The sequence below is a fragment of the Triturus cristatus genome, chromosome 7, assembly GCF_964204655.1.
Source record: "Triturus cristatus chromosome 7, aTriCri1.1, whole genome shotgun sequence".
NCBI classification, from domain to species: domain Eukaryota; kingdom Metazoa; phylum Chordata; class Amphibia; order Caudata; family Salamandridae; genus Triturus; species Triturus cristatus.
Genome location: NC_140590.1, coordinates 560268848 through 560291512, shown reverse-complemented (window position 1 = coordinate 560291512; position 22665 = coordinate 560268848). Strand labels below are relative to the sequence as shown.

The window sequence follows — 22665 nt, the reverse complement described above, 5'->3', positions numbered from 1 at the left end:
CTCGAGAACAGCGCTTACCCCTGCCCTACCACGGAATTATTTCATTCGCCGATAAAGTAGCACTTCCCTCTACCTTACCCTTCTAACAAGCATTAGCTAACTGTTTCTCTGGAGATAAAACACATGTGGAGACTACACTGCTCCTGAGAATTAAGGCCAGAGTTTCACAATAAAGCCAAATGCTATTTCACTTACACACATTCATACGGAAAATGTAGTTCATTTACCCAAGAATTCTGTATTTCTTGAGAGCAGCGCTTACCTCTGCCCTTCCACAGAATTATTTCATTCGTCGATAAAGTAGCACTTCCCTCTACTTTACCCTTCTAACAAGTTTAGGGGAGACCTATTACCTTTCCAGTGATAAGCGTAATCAGAGCTCACAATTGACTCCTGTTACTTAAGACCAAAATTTCACAGGTGGCCTTCCCTATCCATACACCACTTTCACACAGAAATCCCTACCGATAACACATGACGATGTTACCAATTCGAACCCAGACAATGCGTTGTGCGACTCCAATCGTCACACGTTTTCCCCGTGTACCTACAGGGCAACAAGACAATACACCGTGCGACTTCACTTGTCACACGTTTTCCCTGTGTACCTACAGGGCATCCAACTTCCTACATCCCAGAAGTCTTCAAAAACAACATAGAACGCGACGATAATCAATCAATCATCCACGATCAATAATCAAAAATCAATAAGCAATAACCACCAAACCAATGCAATAAAACCATAACTCTGCTACCAGAAAAACTGATCCAGCACGAAAAGGGGGCAAATTTACATATCCTCCCTGCGTCACAGATCCGTCACCACACTTACTCAATTACACACGCATTCATTGGTGGGGCCCATAACACCAACACACATACGTTTTCTCTCACGCACAGGAGGAATCGATGTATACCGCTGGACATGTGGGGGGGGTACCTTATTACCTATAGGGAAGAAAAATTATTTTACAGAATAAACATATTTACATCACCACCTATAGGATCCTAACCTTAACATCAAGACTCTCCACCACTTGGTCGACGGACCAATTAGTTGGACTTGTTGATGGTGATTTAGAACCAGCTAAAACACATTACAGCTTCAGATTCAGAATTCTCTAGTAACCTAATGGAAAAACCACAAACTCATAATTTCTGTTAATCAAGTTGTGTTCATCTAAAATCTTGTTTGCATTTATATCTTTAGCATTCCGGTAAATCAAACTTAAATTTCAGTCAATCAAAACAAATCGCATGACATTTTATATTTACCTATTCTTGCTATTGGGGTCTTTTCTAATTCAATTGGCTCTGCATAAACCAAATTCTCTGCTCAATTGTCCCAGTAGAAAGCAGGCCAAGACTCAAAAGTCCGGGAAAGTTCTTTGCTCAGCACAACACAGCCCCAAAGATCTCCAAAGGAACAAAAATCGTGCAAGCACGTAGCTCATCTGTCATCGCCTGAGGGGTGGGTAAGGGGTGTGTCTCCTCCCTATTCTACTACCCTTTTTATAATAAAATTCTGGGTAACATGAAACATTTCTTGGGCAATAATGAAATCTGATTGGTCCATTTGATGAAATTTGTAATATCATCTGACTTTCCCAGTAACTTTGGTTCTCAGAGAAGTGCTGGGTCACTTCCTTGATTTATGTCATAATCATGCAACATTGTTGTTTCCTGGTTGTGGGAGATCATTGTTTCCTCTGGTGATTTTCACTGACTGAAGTTTGGCAGTCCTCCATGTTCCTATCCTTGACCAGGAACACTGTGCTCTGAATTGAGGATGCCTGGAGATCTTCGGAGCCATCCGAGTCTGCACAGTAGACATCGCGCTCACAAGACGGTGGCCACTTCCGAACTCCATTTTGAATGTCATGGCTTTGTAGGCCCGAATGCCAACTTAAGCGAAACAAACACAAAGAATATTTAATATGAGGAAATGAAGATTCTAATGTCAATCCCATACTAATCCCTTTATGTATTAGTGTTTTCCTAGCTTATAGCGACATTTAAAGCTATAATACTCACCATTCGGTCCTAACAGGAATGCAAACGTCACCAAAGCAACATAAATCATGCAATTTTCTATCACCACACGTACTACTGTTAACGGGTGTACCACAATTAGTTATTAGAGTATTTCTGCCATGCAAATAGCAATGAGTCCCGCGTGTAATTTGTGTTTACCAAAAATGCAAGTTGTTGGTTAGTATAACACAGCACCCAGTTAATTCAAATTATAATATAAATCGATTATGTAATTAGTATTTTCACGCAAAATATAGAAGGTATACAAAATTTTGCTTTACCTGATCCATCAATAAGCTGCCCCCAGACCCACTTACCTTGCTATGCCTAGATGGGATCTTTTTGTGGTACACCTTCCTTATCGGTTGCAGTTCCATTTTGGGCACACATACCTTTGCATTTGAAGGTCTTCTTAGTGTTTGAGTCTTCATTTTTCTTGCTAGCAATAGCAGTGCTTTTGTTTGCAGTCTTCACTCCTGTGTTTCAGTATTGTAGCTGGTGTATTTCAGTGAACAATTCTGGCTTCTCTGTAAGAAAGCATAAAAGAAAACAAACAAGAAGTTAGTGTGCACACAAGCATGAATAAGCTTAAATTTGAGACCCAGTATTACATATACGAACACTGACATTTTGGCAAAAATTAACAAAATATGAATGTAAGATAATAAAGCCTTGTATTTAAGGGAGTTTTTTTAGGTCTATTGAGAACACAGAAACTATGATTAGGGAACCAGTAACAAATCCACTAGTGGACAATCCAAAAACCGGAGGATTTGTGGACAATTCAATCACCAGTATTGGACTACTACTGGCTAGTGGACAAAGCAACCAACAACAAAAGAACTGTAAGTCTTAGTAGACAGGTATGTCCTGGTATCATGCACACATTGCAGTTTACATCCGGATAGTAATACATGGTGTAGATTATCAACCCAAACTGCTATTTAGTATGCACAAGACTGTTGCTCAACCTGTCCAACATTTGTTCTTGTGAGTGATTTGTATTTAGAACCAGTCCAACCATGAACGAGCCCTAATACAGAAACCTCCCAAACACAGAGTTGCCATTTTAATCCTAACATATAAATCAGAAACTCCACTGGAAGATGTATATGTTTATAGACCTGAATTGTAATTTACTGTTACGAACCAAAGAGCTTCAAATCTGATGTGAAACCAACAGTCTGTTTATTTTTGTAATTGTTGCCACCAGATGCTAAATACAGAGGACAAAAAGGGGAAAAAAAGAAAGGGAGAAAATCTAGCATCTCTTTGGGTGATGGTATATGGGGACCCGTCTCTCTCTCTCTCTGTGAATGGTGTAGAAGAGGTAAGTGAGGACTGGAAATTCAGAACCCCCCTCGTATCTTATGGCCTTCATGATGCAAGTGTGTTCTAGTAAGTAGCCCTGTTGGACCTAGCCCTCTCTGCATGGTCACCACCAAGAGTTTTACTTTTTTCCCTCCACCTTTTTGCGGAGTTTATTTTTGTTGGCCGTAGGACTCTGTGCACTTTACCACTGCTAACCAGTGCTAAGGTGTTTATGCTCTCTCCTCCAAACATGATATAATTGGTTTACACCTGTTTGGCATATTTAATTTACGTTTAAGTCTCTTGTAGAGAGGTATGCCATATACCCAGAGCCTGTAAATTAAATGCTATCAGTGAGCCTACAGCACGTATTGTGCCACCCATCTAGGTAGCACTCTAAAACATGTCCCATGCCTGCCATTGCAACGTGAATGCAGTGTCACACTGCCATGTCGACTTGCTATTTAAACCCTTTTGTCAAGTATTAAACTCCACTTTTACTGCATATGACTCACTCTCAAGGTGGTCCATAGGGCAGGGTGCTATGTAATTGAAAGGTTGGACATGTACTATTACGTTTTACATGTCCCTGTAGTGAAAAAATAGTCCTAAATTTGTTTTTCTCTACTGCGAGGCCTACACCGCCCATAGGATGATATTGGGGATTCCTTTTTCCATTTAATAAGCTATAATTTCCACCTGAGAGGAGGTATATATTTCATGTTTGGTAGCTATGGAATTGTCTTTAATGGGAAAGTCGGATTACAATTTTTAAAATGCCTTTTTTAGAAAGTTGCTATAACAAACAGGGGTAAGGCTCTTTGAGTCAGTAAGGCTGAGCCCGCATAAATTTGCACAAACAATGCCAATACTGATTAATCCTTCTCACAACTTCAGTTCCAATAAAAGTGGTCAACATTTATTTTCAACAATCATATAAATGTGTTTTTTATTGATCACGCACAGAAATATAATACAAAACATGTCATGAATTTATCCCCTCCCTTCTACATTATTTAAACACAACAGTGGATACAAATAACATGTTATAAACACACATCTTCAAAAACAATATACAAACAGACAAAGTAAACAACGATCAATCAGTTCTGATTTTCTATATCCAAAACAATAGCTAAAAATGAAGTTTTCACAGTACACTACAATCAATTCGTTCGCTCTTTATTCATGGGTGGTGTACCTCAACCTCCGCACGGCTACTTTACCCAAGATAAGTTTAGACATCACTTTATATTAGTTTATGCACTAATTCTCAGTGCCAGTCTTTTGCTCGTTAGATGCACAGATGTTTGTCAACGCGAATCAAACCCTATAATTGTTTCAGGGTTCTCCTGAGAACCTAGAACTGTTATCTACTCTAAAACAAATAATAAATAAATAATTCACATTACTACCTCCACAGTGATATAGTTGGTCTACAGCTATAATTACCTTGTGTTACTTAATACCTTGGGAAGAACGTTGTGTTCCTATTCTTTTAACGGTTTTGCCTGAAAAAAACATATAGGCCACATTACCTATGGGCTCCCTTACAACCAGTAGCTCCCATATATTCCCTAGGGTGGAATTATAAAAACCGATACTCACCAAGGGACGGACAATTCTCTTTTGTCTCACCGATTCCTGATTGGCCTCTGACTCCACGGTTTTCGAGGGAGGATTTTAGTCTGTAACACAAACAATACTGTCATAACAAACTTCTGCCATAACCATTTTAATGTTACAGCTCAACCTCTGAAATGTGATTTGGTAAACGACCACGGTGGAATTGTTTTGAACGACTCATATGACTTTCTATGCTGCAAACAATTGCATAATGATTTCAAAACCATGTTAAACAGCTGTACATGCACGATAGTTAACAACATACAAACATATTTGCATTCAAGCAGGATAGTTTGTGTTCTTAGTTGTTTCTTAATACTTTCCGCTGCCCAGCTGCCCATGTTGGATTGACTTAAGCTGTCCGAGAGGTTAAATATACTGCTGCTCTCAAGCATTCGATAATTTTGCACGCATCAACAAGCAAAATGTGCAAGCTCTTACTTTGCCAGTTTTCAATAAGGTCCCTCATCACAACTCTTCATGTATGATTCCCGTTTTCAGGGACTACAGACAACCGGAACAGGGGCTGTTCTTTTAAGTTTAAACAGGTTCTGATTGGTGCACTATCAGCCAAGCATTTTCTGTGTCTTGGATACCTTGGGCAGAAATTCTAGGATATGTAGTGTCTCAATACACTCATAGTTGAAAGTCTGTGAGCAATGGAAAAAATATTTTGTGTGTAAGGCACTCCATTTTATACTGGCAGGTTTTTAATCGCTGACATTTCGTTCAATCCATTAGACATGGTATTAAAATGCAATATAAGGTAGGCCTCTTGTCGGTTCAATTTTATGTCGATCTCACCTCCTCGAGAGTCTGCTTTTATGACTGTAATTACAGTCCATTGCAGATCCAATTCTGTGAGTTGATTTTCCATCCAATGGCTAACAAGTGGGGCAGCTGTCACTATGCGTCTTATGAGTGATTTATGCTGAATAATCCTTTGGCGGATCGCTTGATTGGTTTTGCCAATGTACAACTTGTTCACGGGAACACTTAAGTGCATAGACAACATTTTTAGTTTTGCAGTTAGAAAATGTTTTATGGATCCATTTAACATTATTGTGTTGGAACAATGCACCTTCAAGAGTCTGATAACAAAAAATACATGTGCCACATTTGAAATGTCCCTTCAAGGGTGACAGATTCCAGAGTTTAAACAAGCTGTTTTTCATGGACAGCAGTGGTGTGCAGGCACAAATTATTTGGCTCTCAATGATCTGTTTTTTTCTTTAAAGCAAGTAGTGGCTTAACAAATGATTTGTACACTTTATCAATCAAATGCCAGTTCTGTCTTATGATTCGTTTGAACTGGTTAGTCTTGGGACAGAATGTAGAAACACATACCATGCATTCTAATCTGACCTTTTCTGTCCCTTTTCTCCAGTGCTGGCTGTGCTGTTCATGGCCAAATTTGAGGAACAATTCTTCTATGAAAATAATCCCTTTGCCCACCAGATTGTCAAATGGTTCCGGTATATTGATGACATTTTTTGCATATGGAACGGACAAGATGACACCCTGAACCAGTTTTTCAATTGGCTGGACTACAGATCGGCTGACATCAAGTTCAGCATAACCAGCAGCGAGTCCTCAATTACATTCCTGGATGTTGTTGTCCTAGCTAAAAATGGACTGTTCTCCAAGCCAACAGATAGAAATAATGCTTTGCATTATACCAGTCACCATCCACAAAGTCATCATGGTAATTTGACTTACGGCCAATTCCTTCGAGTGAGGCGCAATTGTTCATAAAAAAACAAATTTTGTTTTCCTGCTAGAGATCTCATGGGCAAACCCAAAGAATGAGGATATACCAAAAAAATTGCTAAAAACGCTATGAAACATGCATGGTGGACTCCGAGGGAGACTGTAGGAGGCTGGCTTGGTATAAGGTACTCACGTATGTAAGTGTAGCAACCTGCAATAATCCAGACAACCCTTATGATGATTTTAGTGTTCTTAGATAACCTTAGAAACATCTCTAAGTGATAGCTGTGGAAAGCAGCCTTCAGCTTAGTCCAGAAGGAGTGTAAAGCAGCTTGTATCACCAAAACCTAATCTTATTGGTATAGGTTAAGTGAAAAGAACCACACAGTGTATTTATAAAAATAGGTATTTATTATAAGACACTCACTAACACATTACAATATCTCCTATCGGGAGATATAACAAAATGCACATAATACTTTGCAAATAAAACAGGGAAGTAGCACAAATACACGATGGCCCTCATGGGGAGACCAAACCATATACTAAAATAGTGGAATGCGAACCACGACTCAAGACCAGAGTAGACGTAGAAGACGTAGAAGAGACGGGGACCCAAAGAACCACCCAAGGTGAGTATCTAGGAACCCCACGGAGATTATGTGCAGAGTGGGAACACGGCCGCGTACTCAATTCAAGTCAATGGGTAAGTCGTGGTTGCAGTTTTAAAGAAAAAAGATCCTTCCTCAGGGTCCCCCCTGAGGAAATCATGTGGAAGACAGAAGGTTGGAGAGTCACCACACCTATGGATACCCTAGGAACCAGGATACCTACACCAGGGAAGCCGGATGCATGGTGCGAAGTGACGCCGGAAACCGCCGTTGAACTCAATGGAGGACTTCAGGAAGATGCCGTTGATGAAGAAGGTGAAAGTGACAGGTGGAACACAAAGGTGGTTCAAGATGAGAAGTACCTGCAAGCACAGGGGACAGAGTCTATGCCACTCAGGAGTGACCAAGAGGCACAAAAGACGAATGCCCACCGATGTCAGAGATGCAGGAGAGTTGACGTTGACCTTGGAGCTGCAGCTGTGTGGCCCGGCGACACTGAGGAAAACCAGGAGCCGTTCACGAGCTATCCCACATCGGATGTCGAGAGCCAGGAGGTCAGTGTCCAGCAGAGGCACCAACTCACCATAGCAACGGCAACAGGCGTAGAAATCGAAGAAAGTGCAGTGTCAGGACCGGCAAGGTCCAAGTGACTCACCACGACTAGGTAAGTCACAGCAGGCCCAAGCAAACAGGGGAGCCCACTGGAATCAAAGAAGTACTTTGAAAGGACCCAAAGATCTCTGGAGACAGGAGTCGCCGAGCCTCAGCAACATCCAGCCGACGCAGTGCACAGGGTCTCGCTCCCAGTGGTGCCAAAAGGTATACTGGCCTCAGACTCCGTCTAAAGTCAGTGCAGTCCTCGAGGGAGTTGTAAAACCACCACCTGTGTTTCTGAACCTATTGGAGTCCATAGGAGCCCATGATCAGCAAACCAGTCAGCTATGTTGCAGTGCCTGCAGATGCAGGGGAGTGACTCCTTCACTCCAAGGGAGATCCTTCCGGTGTCTTGAATGCCCACAGGTCCCGAGAGGAACCTGTATGGAGCACCTACACTGACGGTACAGCGGACTTGCAGGACGAGGAGACCTGGAGCAGTCGGAGTCTTCCCAATTGTAGTGATTGTAGTGTAATGTGAAAATAATTTTTTTTAGCACTTGTTTTGGATATTTAAAAATCAGAACTGATTGATCGTTGTTTACTTTGTCTATTTTTGTATTGTTTTTAAAGGTGTGTGTTTGTAATATGTTATTTGTATCCACTGTTGTATATAAATAATGTAGGTGGGAGGGGATACATTCATGATATGCTTTGTATTATACTTCTGTGTGTGATCAATAACAAACACATTTATATGATTGTTGAAAATAAATGGTGACCACTTTTATTGATTACATTGTGCACCAAAGAAACTGAGGTTGTGAGAAAGATTAGTCAGGATTGGCATTGTTTGTGCAAACATTTAGAAAGTTGGCATTTTCCTGCCCTTTATGCCAGCTACCTGTCTTGGATCACATGACTGGGTATCTGTCTTGGATCACATGACTGGATATAGGTGACAGACTTTGTGAATTCCTACCAGACAGGCACACAATAGAGGGATCAGGTGTGCTTCAATGGGCCATCACTGGCAGAAGGGGGGGGGAGGTGAGCTGCAGCTGAATAGGCTGTGTCTTATCTCCTCATAATAGGCTTAACAAACTACTGTTACTTCAGGCAGTTTGTAGCCAAGGCAGTGGAGTCAGGAAAATCCATGCACTTCAAAGAACCTTTCCAGAAATGTCTACCACCTTCCAGTAAAAAGACACCAGGGTATAAAAATAGGACCCACATACCCACTCTTTAGTTCACTACTGGATCTGCAGAAGGACTCTCAGAGGACTGCCTGCCAATGTGACCTGCTGTGCACTCTGCCAGACTGCTGGTGTACCTGGAAGGACTGCTTTGCTGGTTAGAGCCGGCCTTGAACCCTCAAAGTCCAGCCCTGCTAATGAGCTCTGCATCTTCATCTGGACCCAGGATTGTGAGAAGCGACTCCAATTGGTTGTTTGCTGGCCTCCTGTTAAGAGCCACGGGGTCATAACAGGCTCCAACTATCTTGAACCCGCACCTGGACCCAGCCTGAACCCCCAAGAGGTCTCCATCCTCTCCAGGACCCTTGCTTGTGGTGATAAAGATAGCAATCTTAAGAGGGATTGCATGACAATTTGCAATAACCAGATATTCAGCACATGCCCATTGCAGCACGTGCTTCAGATTCCCCAAAATAGGTACGTTAAAGACAGAAACACTACGAACGTATTTTACATTTCATGTCACCAATTAGTTTACTGTAATCTGGTACCAAGTCTAAAACGGCAAGCCCTTAAGAGCTGATCCAGATCTATGTCTATAACCTTATTTCTGAGTTTGCTCTTTAACAGTCCCATTGTGGGAAATGAACTATCACAAACATATGTTGACCCAAACATACAAAGTACCTTCTGGGCCACTGTAAAGAGAAGAGGAAACTTGTCAGAAATTTTCCAGAATTCTTCTGGTTCTTGGCCCAAAAATGATGCTTCGAGGGCTGCATTGTGCTGCATGTCAATCAGCTCTATTTCTACTTGAGCTCTTTCCATGCCAATAAGGGCAACAACGTCAAGATTTCGTGCACTTACCATCCAGGGGTTTTCAACCAGCCTGAACAAAGGGGTGAGGGCTCTGAATTGAAAAAATCGGCGTTTGATCTCCCCAGGAATGTCTTCAATACATGCATCAAGGTCTAGCTTTGGCAGAATTTCTTGTGCATCTGAAAACCTCTGCATCACAGCCAACAGTTTTGGGAAGATGGTGAAATCACTATCATCCAGTTGTTCTTGGAATAGCACAAGATTACTTTCAAAAGCGTAAATACCATTCATCATGGAGCACATAAGCTGTTGTTTACTTTGCAGGGTCAAATTGAGAGCATTAAAATGTGTGAAAATATCTGAAAGAAAATGGAGCATAATAAGCCATTTCACATCCGTTTGTTCTGGGAATGATTTTTTTTTACATTTATTTTTTTTGTGCATATTTATATAGTGCGAACTCGACCCGAAGGTATTGGAGCGCTTTAAACGAGCACCATATTTACACTACACATTCAGGCACGGGGAGATTAAGTGATTTGTTCAGAATCACAGGATGTGGACGCGACCCCGAGGCTCGAACCCTGGTTTCCAGCACCAAAGTCGGCAGTCTAGCCGACGGACCACATCCCCTTCCCATGATTGACCTCTACTGTTCACCGAGAGTTCAATTTCAGGAAGCAATGAGATGAACCACTCCAGAACCTTCCCTTTGCTTAGCCAACGCACTTTTGTGAGGGTTTGGGGGTGCCAGCGGACGTTGCTAAGTTAGCAGTAGTTTGTGCGTTGCATCACAGCCATCTTGCCGCTTATGCACACAACAGTACATGCCTTGGTTCCCGTAAACACTTTTGCTCGTGCTGTTTCACATGGGAACTGTCTGCCTTTCACTATTTCTGTTGTGCTCTGAGTTCTCGTCTGTACTTCGTGTTCAAGGCCAGAAAACAACTCCACTGGTTAATCGGCTTTGGTCCGTCCCACACACATATAGACATAAGATGGAACACAGCTGCGCTTCTGACTTTCTGGGTGCTTTTAATATTGCACGGGATGCAAGTTAACAACACTTGGAGAAAACCTTTCCAGAGGAAAAGCTATGCTTGTCCGGAGATGTAAATCCTATCATCTAAGACTTGAGGTAGGGGGTTCCGCTATCCAAGCCCAGAGGTCTTCCACTGATACAATAAACATAGCTTGCAGCACGGGGAGGGTGGTAAAGTGCTATAAGGCTTAATCCACAGTCATTATAATATGCTATCCCCGTTCGTATTAAATGGAATTGTAACCATGCTGATTATATTGTTTTATGCATTTCTTTGCTAGTGTTAGCAAGTGTACTGCATTACAAAGCATGTTAGTTGAAATAAACGTGTTAAACTATACAGTGTCTCTGGTTACTCACATTGTGAACAGGTATGAGTATTTAAGCGAAAGAGTGTCTTGTTCCCACGAATTCTGAGAGGCCCTGAGTCGTATGTTCTAGGATATCCAATCATTGGTAGCACCGCTGTAATACGGAGAACGAATGGGATACTATAGCTAGCCGGATAGGGGTTCTGGGCACTGAGGCGTGTTTTTGGTACACCACAGCACACCGTAGTCCTGGTTTCCTGTGCATAGTTCTGTATAAGTGCAGAATCCCTGCAACATGGCGCACCTAATGTTTGGTCTGGTACTTATTTACGAGGCACTTCAGCAATTCCCAGTACTTGTTCACAATCCCTTCGCCTCTGTTTCCGGAAATCATTGGTGACGGTTTACCTGCCTATATTGTCGCTTTTATAGGTGATTCAAGCTTGAAATTTACAAAAGGTATCGTTTGTATTTAGAATTACAACCAGACTTTGTCTTGCCGCCTTTCTCCTTAGTGTTTTCTTTTTCGAGTTTCTATATGGAAGTTGACATCGCGGCGCACAGCCGCTTGGCGGTCCGGCAGCATTTGCAAGCATGTGGAGTGCCGGATGCTGGTGTCAGTCTGATCTTTGTGGTCCAAGCCGAACCAGTCTACACATATGAAGTGTTTTATTCCTGGGTGACATTTCCAGTAATTAAGGGGGCGGATAATTTATGGCATCAATACAGTCATTCCGCCCTTCCTGCTGTATCGGCCATATAGAACTCTAGAAGTTCCGTTGACGGCATGGCAGCATCGCATTTGGTTTGATGGCGCGCCCTTCCCGTACCCCTAACACCTGTCATGTCTGGCCCGTTGTCGATTGATGGGGCCACTTGGCCCGTGTTGGCGGGTTTTACGCCGCATCCACGGCATTTAATGTGCGACGTAGCGGCTCTCCGTCTCATGCACACTACACTAATCCGTGTGTATAGGTCACTGGTTCAGTATGTGAACCGCAACATCCAGGCGGGAGAACCTGGAGTTGCACAGCAACCAGCTGGTGCTGGTGGTGTTACTATTAGCCCCATAATGGTTAATTCAGTTATGGGTAAGCCTTCCCCAATAAGGAAGATTTACCTTATTGGCTTGCTGAGAAATATGACCAGCTGGAAGCGGTGTTTCCACATATCACTCCTGTGGAGAAGCACCGAATTTTGAGAATTAGTTTGCAGAAAGACTTAGTACCCGAAGTCACTGATTGTGAGAGTTGGTGTAAAATATTTGCGACAGTTTATGCAAAGTGTTTTGGCACCCCACCCATGACAGTACTCCCCTCTGTAATAAAACGTGTTCAAGATGAACACGGACAAGAGGCGGCAGTCGAATTGGGGATGAGGTTAGTTGGAGCGTATGACGTGGTTGCTGATCTAATCCTTGCTAATGTTAAGGGTGATGCAGTCAACTTTCAGGTGTCTAATGCTTTGGCGCTTGTACCAGATGTGGACAAGCCCCGCGAATTACCTAAAATTATTGCCCAGGCATATTAAACAGTTGGGCGTAATAGTTTGGGTGTTAATCCTTTTGCTAAAGTGCCTGCACAATCACAGGCACAGCGGACGTCTCAAAATGATCAAGGAGGCCATCCACAATTCCCTAAAAAGAATTGGAAGAATGACAAACAGGGGAAAACACAACATAAGCAAGGGGGACGGGCACCATCCCCTACGCCTTCGGTCTCAGAACGCACTTATGAACTGCGTGACCGCGCGAGAATGAAATCTCCTGATCGTTTTCAGGTTCCTGATCCGCTTTCTCCTCGTTCTTCACAGGAAGCATCAGGCTCATATGCCGGAGGAGGTGATCGCCAGGAGCGCAGACGAGGTCGAGGTGCCCCGCAGGGACGTGAGCAGCCACGGGCTTGTGACGGAAAGGGAAAACAAGAAAACTTCCCTCGTCAGCGCCCCCCTTTTCAAAAGAAAAAAGTGGCCGCTTTAACTGCGAGGTATGCCACAGACGGTGAGGACCCATCTCCGGAAAAAAACATGGGCAGTAACGCTGCTAGACAGCGCAGCGGAGGTTACAGTAGTGGGGCAAGCACTGCATCCATTTCTGGATGCGACAGCAACTGATACTTACATCACAGTTGAAACCGCTGACACCCAAGTGGCTCCCCCTGACAGACTATATAACATTAGTATTCTCATTGAAGGTGACATAAAATGCATTATCAAAGGTTTTTTTAAGGAAAATCTGACTTCTTCATATGACATCCTGTTAGCAGAGGCAGACTGGCCCCCGCCTTTTGTTCTAGCAGCTCCGAGAGGGGAGGAGGTAATCCTTCCTAGTTTTTCGCACAGTGTCCCGAAGGAGCATGCGCAACATTTTTCAGAACAGTGGGCATTGGCGCTTGCGCCGGCTTTATACCGTACTCAGGTGGGTTGGGATACAACATCTCCCCATCACGAGATACCATTGTGGTCCATGCCACAGGCACAACGCCAATATCCCATCCGTAGGGAAGCAAAGGCTCCTGTAGCGGAAATACTAGACCAATTGGAGTATGAAGGGGTAACTGAGACATGCGTGTCACCTATGAATAACCCTCTTTTTACCGTGACCAAGCCAGATGGGTCGTACCGCATAATTTTGGATTACCGACATTTGAACTCTCATTGTTGGACGAATGCGGTACAGAATACCCATAGTTCAGCCCTAGTGGACAGTCTAGTTCGGAAAAAATATAAAACGACACTAGATATATCCAATGGCTTTTTTAGCCACAACCTGTCCCCCTTGTCAAGTCAGTGGACAGCCTTTACACACGGCGGCAAACTAAAACATTTTACAAGATTGGCGATGGGCTATAAGAACAGCCCGGGTGTTTTCGCAGCACATGTAGTCTCATTGTTAGACACAATCGACTCTGATGCATATTCGTATGTAGATGACATTTATCTTACGGACGACAAATTATATCCATATCTTTGTCGCGTGGACCGCATCATTGTGGAGTTTGCGGACTACGGTTACAAATTTAATTTTGTAAAATCACACATTGCTGAATTCACTGTGTTGTTCTTGGGCTACGAGCTCAATAATGAAGGACGCGGTTTGGCACCGCACTTCCTAGAGAAGTGTGCCCTTTTGCGTCCTCCTACAACCCTGAAAAAATTACAATCTTTGCTGGGTTTCTTGAACTTTGGTCGTACTTACGTACCAGAGTATGCCCAGCGTATCAAGCCTCTTTATGCTTTGATACAACCAACATTTGCGAAAGCATGCTGGCTTCCGGAACATACAAATATACTGCAGTCTTTGCAGTCTGATTTACTTGACTCTAAACTCTTGTTAACCTGTGACAAACATAGTAACCTGGTGATACGAATCGTCCCAGGCGCGGTGGGTTTCACATACTTGATGTTTAATGAAGGAGACACAGTCCCTATTGCTTACAAGTCGCACTTGTACACTTCAGCAGAACTGAGGTTTTCCTCTGTCAAAAAAGTCTTGACGGCAGTCCAGATGGCGATTCTAAAAGAACGCGCCCTGGCGTAAGGAAAACGCATGTTTGTGGTGACACCATATCCTGCTCTAGAAGCAGCTCTAAAGGTGAGTGTTCCTAATTCCAAAGCTTTACATCCACGGTGGATACAATGGGCTACATCGTTGACATCCCCGGATGTCACATTTATCTATGATTCCTCGTTACAGACTCAGGAGTCGCTGCAATATGAATTTGTTAATCCAGCTCCTCTGTCTATGCGCGCGCTCGAGGAATTCCATTGTATCATTTAGACTGATGGTTCGGTGCAGCCAGCTATTGGATCTAAACATTCTTATTCTGCAGCCTGTGCCGTTGTGGCTGGTTCCATAGTGTGGTTCACACACAGGCGCTCGGCAACTGTACTGCCCAATTGGCTGAGCTGCGTGCTTTGGTGCTCGCACTGGAGTTTGCAGATCCTAACGTGACTACTTTGATTGTAAGCGATTCCTATTACTGTGTGCAATCTTTCAATGACAATTTATTCTTTTGGTCTCAAAATGACTACCGTGATTCCAAAGGCAAGACAATTATGCATAAGATGCTATGGGTTTGAGTGGCAGAGCTAAAGAAATGCCTGCCGCTCACACAGGTAATTCATACTCTTGGCCACCAACGTGTTGTACCAACGTGTTGTAACAGCTTAGTGGATGAAGCAGATAAGTCAGCAGTAGACACGTGCGTAGTAGCAGCGGTTACAAGATCCATGAGTAAGATTGATGATGACATCTTGGCAGCTATAACTGCTACAGAGAAGGGAGGTAATTATCCAAAAGGATTCCCTTCCAAATACTCTTATCATTTAAACCCTGATAACGTTCCCTATGTGACAATTAATAACGTTGGTGAGAGGTTGATTCCCAACGCGGACCGCAGGCTTACACTGATAATCGCAGCACATGAGGGCATGGCCTCGGCGCATGCTGGTGTGTCTGCTACAGTCAGTATCTTGCAACAACGTTACTGGTGGCGTGGCTTATATAAACAAACACGTACTTATGTACTTTCTTGTGGCATTTGTCAGCAAATCAAGCCGTCTACTGTGACCAGGCCACCATAAACACTGTTATGCATATCCAATAGACCATTTGCATGTGTTTATTTGGATCACTGCGGTCCATTTTCTTCTGATACTGCATATAAATACATTTTAGTTGCAGTTGATTCATGCACATGTTTTCTATAGGTATGGCCACAACGCAGCGCTGACGCTCGAACTGTAGTCAGGGATTTGCGCGTCTTTGTGGGAATTTTTGCAGTGGGCACCTTACATTCTGCCCAGGGTCCGGCGTTCGCCTCTAAGGCCTAAAAAGAATCCATGAGGTCTTTGGGGGTGAAGGTAAAATTTTTGTCTCCATACCGGCCTGAGGGCAATTCCGTTGTGGAGCAAATGAACCGTGACTTAAAGCAATCCTTAACAGCTAGAGTCCTAGGCGCTGGCAGGAACTGGCTCGCCCATTTGTATAGTGTATAACGTGCACTTAATAATCTCCCTACAAGACCTCTGGGTGGGCGGACCCCTTACGAATTGCTCTTTGGCATGAAAATGTTTGTGCCAGACCTAGATGGTCTAGACTTGGCAGCTGCTGCCATCCCTTTTGACGTAGATAAACATTGTGCTGTATAACAGACCCTTTAGGACACAAGGGACAGTCTAGCAAAAGACCATTTACCTGCCGCCGCGGATGCTGCACTACAGATTCCAGTGATCGACTGGCTGCCTAAAGTTGGAGAACTGGTCAGAGAGAAGGTGCAGAACAAAAAAGAATTTGGTCCATCCTATCGAGCTCCGGTTCCAGTGCTGGGCGTGCAGGGAACTCATACAATAATTTTACCACCACTTCCAGGAAGCAAAGACAACAGATACGTCTCAATTGACAATGTCAAGCTACACCATCTGGCCGATTCTGAATAGTTTGCCTCCAGCTTCATCGTATGCCACTATTCCAGGATATCCTGACACTGCCGTAGAGATGGACTCTGTTGCTAATCCTTTGCTGGTCCAACAATCCTCAGTTGCTAATGAGGAACCAGAATATACTTACCCTACTAGTGAATCTTTGCATGGGTTGAATACTGCAGCCAGGAACGAGTCGCGTTTTTCCTTTGACTCTCATTCAACATCGACTTTGACCCCATCAAAATTTGCTATTTTTATCTCCTGGTTGAAACGCACTTATTTGGTTCCCCCTTGGATATATATTTGGCTGATGCTCATCCTTATTTTTTTTTATTCATGTCCATTGGATTTGTGACAATATTTTTTCTTTTGATCAATGGACACTGCCTTAAAGAACGCTCTGCTGTAGAACTGGTAGATGGAACTTTGGCCCCGCATTCTTCATCGCACATCATGAAGAGGGACCTGACTTTCGTCGACATTACAGCCTGGCCAGTTACAGATGGCATAGATGGGATACAGTCCCATTTCAAATTCATGGTCCGACAGAGATTGTTAATGTTCCAAATGTACTTTGTGTCTCCATGGGTGATGTGGTTAAATATAACATACGTTCAGATGACTGGGATGTGCGAGCAATACAATCTCTGTTTTCAGATTTAAAATACTATGCAGCATTTGATGCTGAAGACTTGTATTTGAATTCTGCAAATTATGCTGACTTATGTCCACCATTATTTGCATAAAGCAACTACTTTTCGAGCTGTATTCAATTACACAAAATAGTTCAAAGACCCTGTTGAATACATTTACATATTTTACGAGTTTTGATAACTCAAACCCTGAATCTTACTATTTTAAATTAAATTCTAAATCAAATACGAAAGTTATGCTTACCCAGACTAAATTGTTATACTCTGATTCCTTCATCCTTAAATTGGCGGTGGGTGGCTATGATCATTGGAAAAATACAGTCGATTTAAAATCAGTTTGGGGTTCCAAAACCTGGCAGGTGCAGGGCACAGAAGCTTTGTATCGTGCATGTCTTATACCAACACAAATACTGTTCTTGAACGATTCCATCTATCAGACTACTTGTATGGGTTTAGCTACGGCTAAACAACTGAAGGCTCCTGCTTTTTCTTCCCTTGCAGAATATCCAGACTGGAATGTTACTACCAATTACACAATTGAGGAGTTGCAGTCTTTATTTACAAATGCAACATTTAATATCTCTAATATTGACTCTATGGGGTGGTTGGTTAGGCGGACCAGTTCAGATGCATGCCAAAATGCGTTTTCATGACAGGGCTCCAGGTTACACACATTTTGACTACACATTCTGTTACAACGTATTCTGTTGGTAAATTATGTCAAAATTGGTTGCAACACTCTACCTTGTCTTCTGTTAACCAGCATTTGTAAATGTTATCGAATGATGTGGATTTAGCAGATTTCATAAAAGGCCCGATTGGCCCTAGGCCTAAACAATGGATATATGCTGTTTACAATGAAATTTGGAAATTGTCTCAAATTGAAGCCGCTTCACGTTTAAGGGCTATAGACCAAGCTAATCTTGAAACATTTCTTGCTGTGGTAGATAACAGTATTAATATCCTTTCTTCCAGGATATACACATTGGACAATATTGTTTCTTCTGTTGTTGATATTGTACAGGATGAGGTATCTGTGTTATATCATGGTCAGAACCAATTGCGCTCTATTATGCAGTTAGCATGGACCTGGCAGACGCTTAAAATGGGTCGCGTGGCATGGGACTATGTAAACTCGTCATTTTTGTTTTTACCTTTTAATTTGACTGACAGACAACAGTCTATGTCCATGAAAGATGCAACCTATACCCTTTTACAAATAGAAAAATTAGACCCTTTACCATTCTCAGTAGCGGAAACAAACACTGCTGTTTGGCTCTTTCATGGGGTTATAACACTACTGTTCTCCTTATTTAAATTTACATCATGCTTGAAACATTTTCCCCTAGGTCGCTATGAACCATTAGGAAACTCGTTCCTTCATGAAGTTTGGTTACTTCCCTTCACGTTTAGACGTTTGTGTGATGACACAGAGGTGTATCTGACTGGTGAATCTTGCGATTCTTCCACTGGACACTCCCTTGTGTGCAAAAATATATAATTGCACGGCGCTTGTAATTTAGAGGCACCTAATTTAACATGCATTTTAAAGGGAAAGCCCGTCCCCTCGATTAAACCAACATTCACACTGTTGTCTAACAGTAGTTATTTACTTCTGAATAATGAAAAATGCTGAGGCATGTTAATAGGCATACCGTACATTGTGATTGTGTCACACGTGTAGTTTGCTGCAAAAATGTGCTGTTTCCTCCACCTCGTGGGAGTCCCGATATCTCAATTTGGCATTCTATTTCGACCTTGAAGGCAGAGTTCGACAAGCTGAGCCGAATAAGAGCTTCATTGTCCCAGAATGAAGTTTCTCTCACTTCTGCCCGTGAGACCTATGTCCTGCAGGTGGTAAATACAAGAACAGAAGTTCATTCACTTTTAAACACTGACCTCCCACAACATTTTGGTGAGCGAATTCATTCTATCTTCAATGCTTCACATACAACGGGGCTGGCTCATTTTTTTAAAACTGTGGGTTCTGGCCTTGTAACATCTTTTCAAACTATTTTTGGTGTGATCCCGGCTTTCATTCATTCTATTTTTTCCAGCTTCTTCGGCGGGTTGCCACCAATAATCATTTTCGCTGCCGGGGTCTTCATAGTGATTTGCCTGCTCTGAAATGGCTACCCCTCTTGTGGTCATACACAACCCGGCCCAGCTGCAGCTGCTTCATAGTCGCATGCTTCAGTGCTAAGGTACCTTGCCACTGGCCACTCTAAGCGTGGCTTATAATCTGTCTTTCCGATTTCCATGGTACACTCGCGTGCAACAAGTTTTCTCCTGCTTGGAATGTCCTTTTCAATGGGCTTTGGATCTCTGCCTCACAAATACAGCGTCTCCTGACCCGGACTTTGCCTTACTGATGGACCCACTAGTGTCTCAGGAGCAGGACTGTTCCGGTATGGGTTTGATGGCATGTGCGGCTGCGCTAGGAGTACTAGCTCAGTGGGATATCGGTGCAGCAGCACGTGATTTCCTGCAATGAAGTTACATCGAGTACGACGCAAGTTGCCCACCAATGGTGCTGGAAGCACCCATCGTTAATGAGCATGTTTGCTCCTTTGAATTACTTAACTGGATGCCGTCTACATTTTCAGACGATGACAATGATTTCCTGTTGGAAGCTGTCACCACTTTTTGCGCTAACACGCTAATGGATTAATAAAACCAGGCCGTCCATTTTAAAAAAAAATTTGTTTTCCTTTCTATTACTTTTTTAATCCCCTACCAGAAGGATATTTTTTTTTAACGAACAGAACTATACCATATTTCTCACTGTAATGACATTCTTCACTTCCAAGTCGCATAAGATCTTGTTGCTCAGACTTTTTGAACTCTGTGTTCTGCTTCGATCACTGTGCGTAGGACTGCCCAAGGGGAGGGTGTCGTGAGGGTTTGGGGGTGCCAGCGGACGTTGCTAAGTTAGCATTAGTTTGTGCGTTGCATCACCGCCATCTTGCCGCTTATGCACATGACACTACATACCTTGGTTCCCGTAAACACTTTTGCTCGTGCTGCTTCACATGGGAACTGTCTGCCTTTCACTATTTCTGTTGTGCTCTGAGTTCTCATCTGTACTTCGTGTTCAAGGCCAGAAAACAACTCCACTGGTTAATCGGCTTTGGTCCGTCCCACACATATATAGACATAAGATGGAACACAGCTGCGCTTCAGACTTTCTGGGTGCTTTTAATATTGCACAGGATGCAAGTTAACAACACTTGGAGAAAACCTTTCCAGTGGAAGAGCTGTGCTTGTCCGGAGATGTAATTCCTATCATCTAAGACTTGAGGTAGGGGGTTCCGCTGTCCAAGCCCAGAGGTCTTCCACTGATATAATAAACATAGCTTGTAGCACGGGGAGGGTGGTAAAGCGCCATAAGGCTTAATCCACTGTCATTATAATATGCTATCCCCGTTCGTATTATATGGAATTGTAACCATGCTGATTATATTGTTTTTATGCATTTCTTTGCTAGTGTTAGCAAGTGTACTGCATTACAGATCATGTTAGTTGAAATAAACGTTTTAAACTATACAGTGTCTCTGGTTACTCTCATTGTGAACAGGTATGAGTATCTAAGCGAAAGAGTGTCTTGTTCCCACGAATTCTGAGAGGCCCTGAGTCACATGTTCTAGGATATCCAATCATTGGTAGCTCCGCTGTAGTACGGAGAACGAATGGGATACTATAGCTAGCCGGATAGGGGTTCTGGGCACTGAGGCGTGTTTTTGGTACACCACAATACACCAAAGTCCTGGTTACCTGTGCATAGTTCTGTATATGTACAGAATCCCTGCAACAGCACATCAGTGTGCATCAAGCGGTCTGTATATTCAGCTTCATATTTCTGCAGTATTGCTTTAAAAAGTCTATGGGTAAGAGCTTTGGCACGGATAAAATTAACAATTTTTACTTCAACTTTGAGGACATTATTCAGTTCTCCATGCTTTAATTTTGCACACAATACTTCTTGGTGAATGGTGCAGTGGTAGTCTACCACAGTCTGTCCTATGAGCTTCTTTTTAAGCATAGATACGAAGCCTCTGTCATGGCCTACCATGGCAGGAGCCCCATCTGTTGTGATGCTGACAAGAGTGTTCAGTGGTATGTGATTTGTTTCAAAGTAGTTGAACATACTGTCCAATATATCTTCTCCTCTTGTGTGCCCGTGCAGTGGTAGAAGGCACAGGAGCTCTTCTTTGGGATGAAGCGATTGGTCCAAATACCTCACCCAAACTAATAACTGGGTCACATCGTCTAGGTCTGTGGACTCATCCATGGCAATTCTGAAGAGTGGTTACTGTCTGACTGCTATGATCACCTGCTCCTGGACGTTTGACCCATTGCCTCTATTCTGCGTGCACATGTGGAATCTGATAGCTGTAAAGCACAGATTTTCTTTAAAATGCTGGCTTTATTAATGTAGTTGTCAAATAAAAATGTGGCTGCCGAAAGGAAACATTTCTTCACCAGCTCTGCATCTGTGAATGGCTTCTTATGTTTGGCCAGCAAGTAGCATATTTTTAAAGATGCTTCTGTAACAGCCTCAGATTCCTTCATCTGGCAAAGGAAGATCTTCTGCTGGGAAAGAAGTGCTTGCTTTAATGATGCCACTTTTGCAGAACGCAGTTTTAATTTCAGTGGGAAGTTCTCAGTGTATCCGGAGTGTAGCGTTTTGTAGTGCTGTTCCAGGTTATACCTCTTAAGAACATTTACTTTCTCTTTGCAAAGCAAACGGGTGGCTTTTTCTTTTGGGCATTCAACAAACAAGTACTCTTCTTCCCATGCTACCTGGAATATCCTGTGATCGCTCTATATGTTATGTTATGTTATGTTATTATTTGACAAAGCGCAAACAGCTGCCCCAGCAAAGAGGCGTCCCGGCGCTAAGAACCACGGAGACTCAACGGAGGACAGAAGGAAAACAGCTGGGAGGCCTAAGAGGAAGGGAATAGGTAGGTTTTAGCAGCTTTCCGGAAGGCGGACAGATTTTCCAATGAGCGGATGTTCACTGGCAGGGTGTTCCTAAGTTTGGCTCCCAACACCCTGAACGAACGTCCACCAGTGCGGGCTAGCTTTGTACGGGGTACCGTCAGCAGATGCTGGCCTAGAGAGCGCAATTTGCGCTGTGGCACATAGGGTGTAAGGAGTGGCCGGAGAAGTTCTGGGCGTCCAGTTTTAAGGATTTTAGAGATCATGGTGAGAGCTTTAAACTGGATTCGGGATTCGATGGGAAGCCAGTGCAGCCTTCGAATTGTGGCTTTGGCTGAACATCTGCGGGGAAGGCCGACCAAGGTTCTTGCCGCGGTGTTCTGCATGCGT

At 43.1% G+C, this 22665-nt stretch overlaps 1 protein-coding gene across 1 annotated transcript; it reads right to left on the bottom strand.

The window, feature by feature from the left end:
* Positions 1–2504: 2504 nt before the first annotated feature.
* Positions 2505–21622, bottom strand: LOC146810113 (general transcription factor II-I repeat domain-containing protein 2A-like). The gene is made up of 3 exons (XM_085614943.1): positions 21106–21622; positions 9770–10260; positions 2505–2561 (listed from the first exon to the last, which is right to left on the bottom strand). The coding sequence occupies exons 1-3, from the start codon at positions 21620–21622 to the stop codon at positions 2505–2507; spliced, it is 1065 nt and encodes a 354-aa protein (XP_085471069.1).
* Positions 21623–22665: the final 1043 nt, after the last annotated feature.

Coding starts and splice junctions, on each gene's coding strand:
- LOC146810113 (XM_085614943.1), bottom strand. CDS start 21,622: ATGGATGAGTCCACAGACCTAGACGATGTGACCCAGTTATTAGTTTGG. Junction 10,261..21,105: donor ATATACAGAACTATGCACAG/GTAACCAGGACT, acceptor ATTTTCTTTCAG/ATATTTTCACACATTTTAAT. Junction 2,562..9,769: donor TCTTTACAGTGGCCCAGAAG/GTACTTTGTATG, acceptor GCTTTCTTACAG/AGAAGCCAGAATTGTTCACT.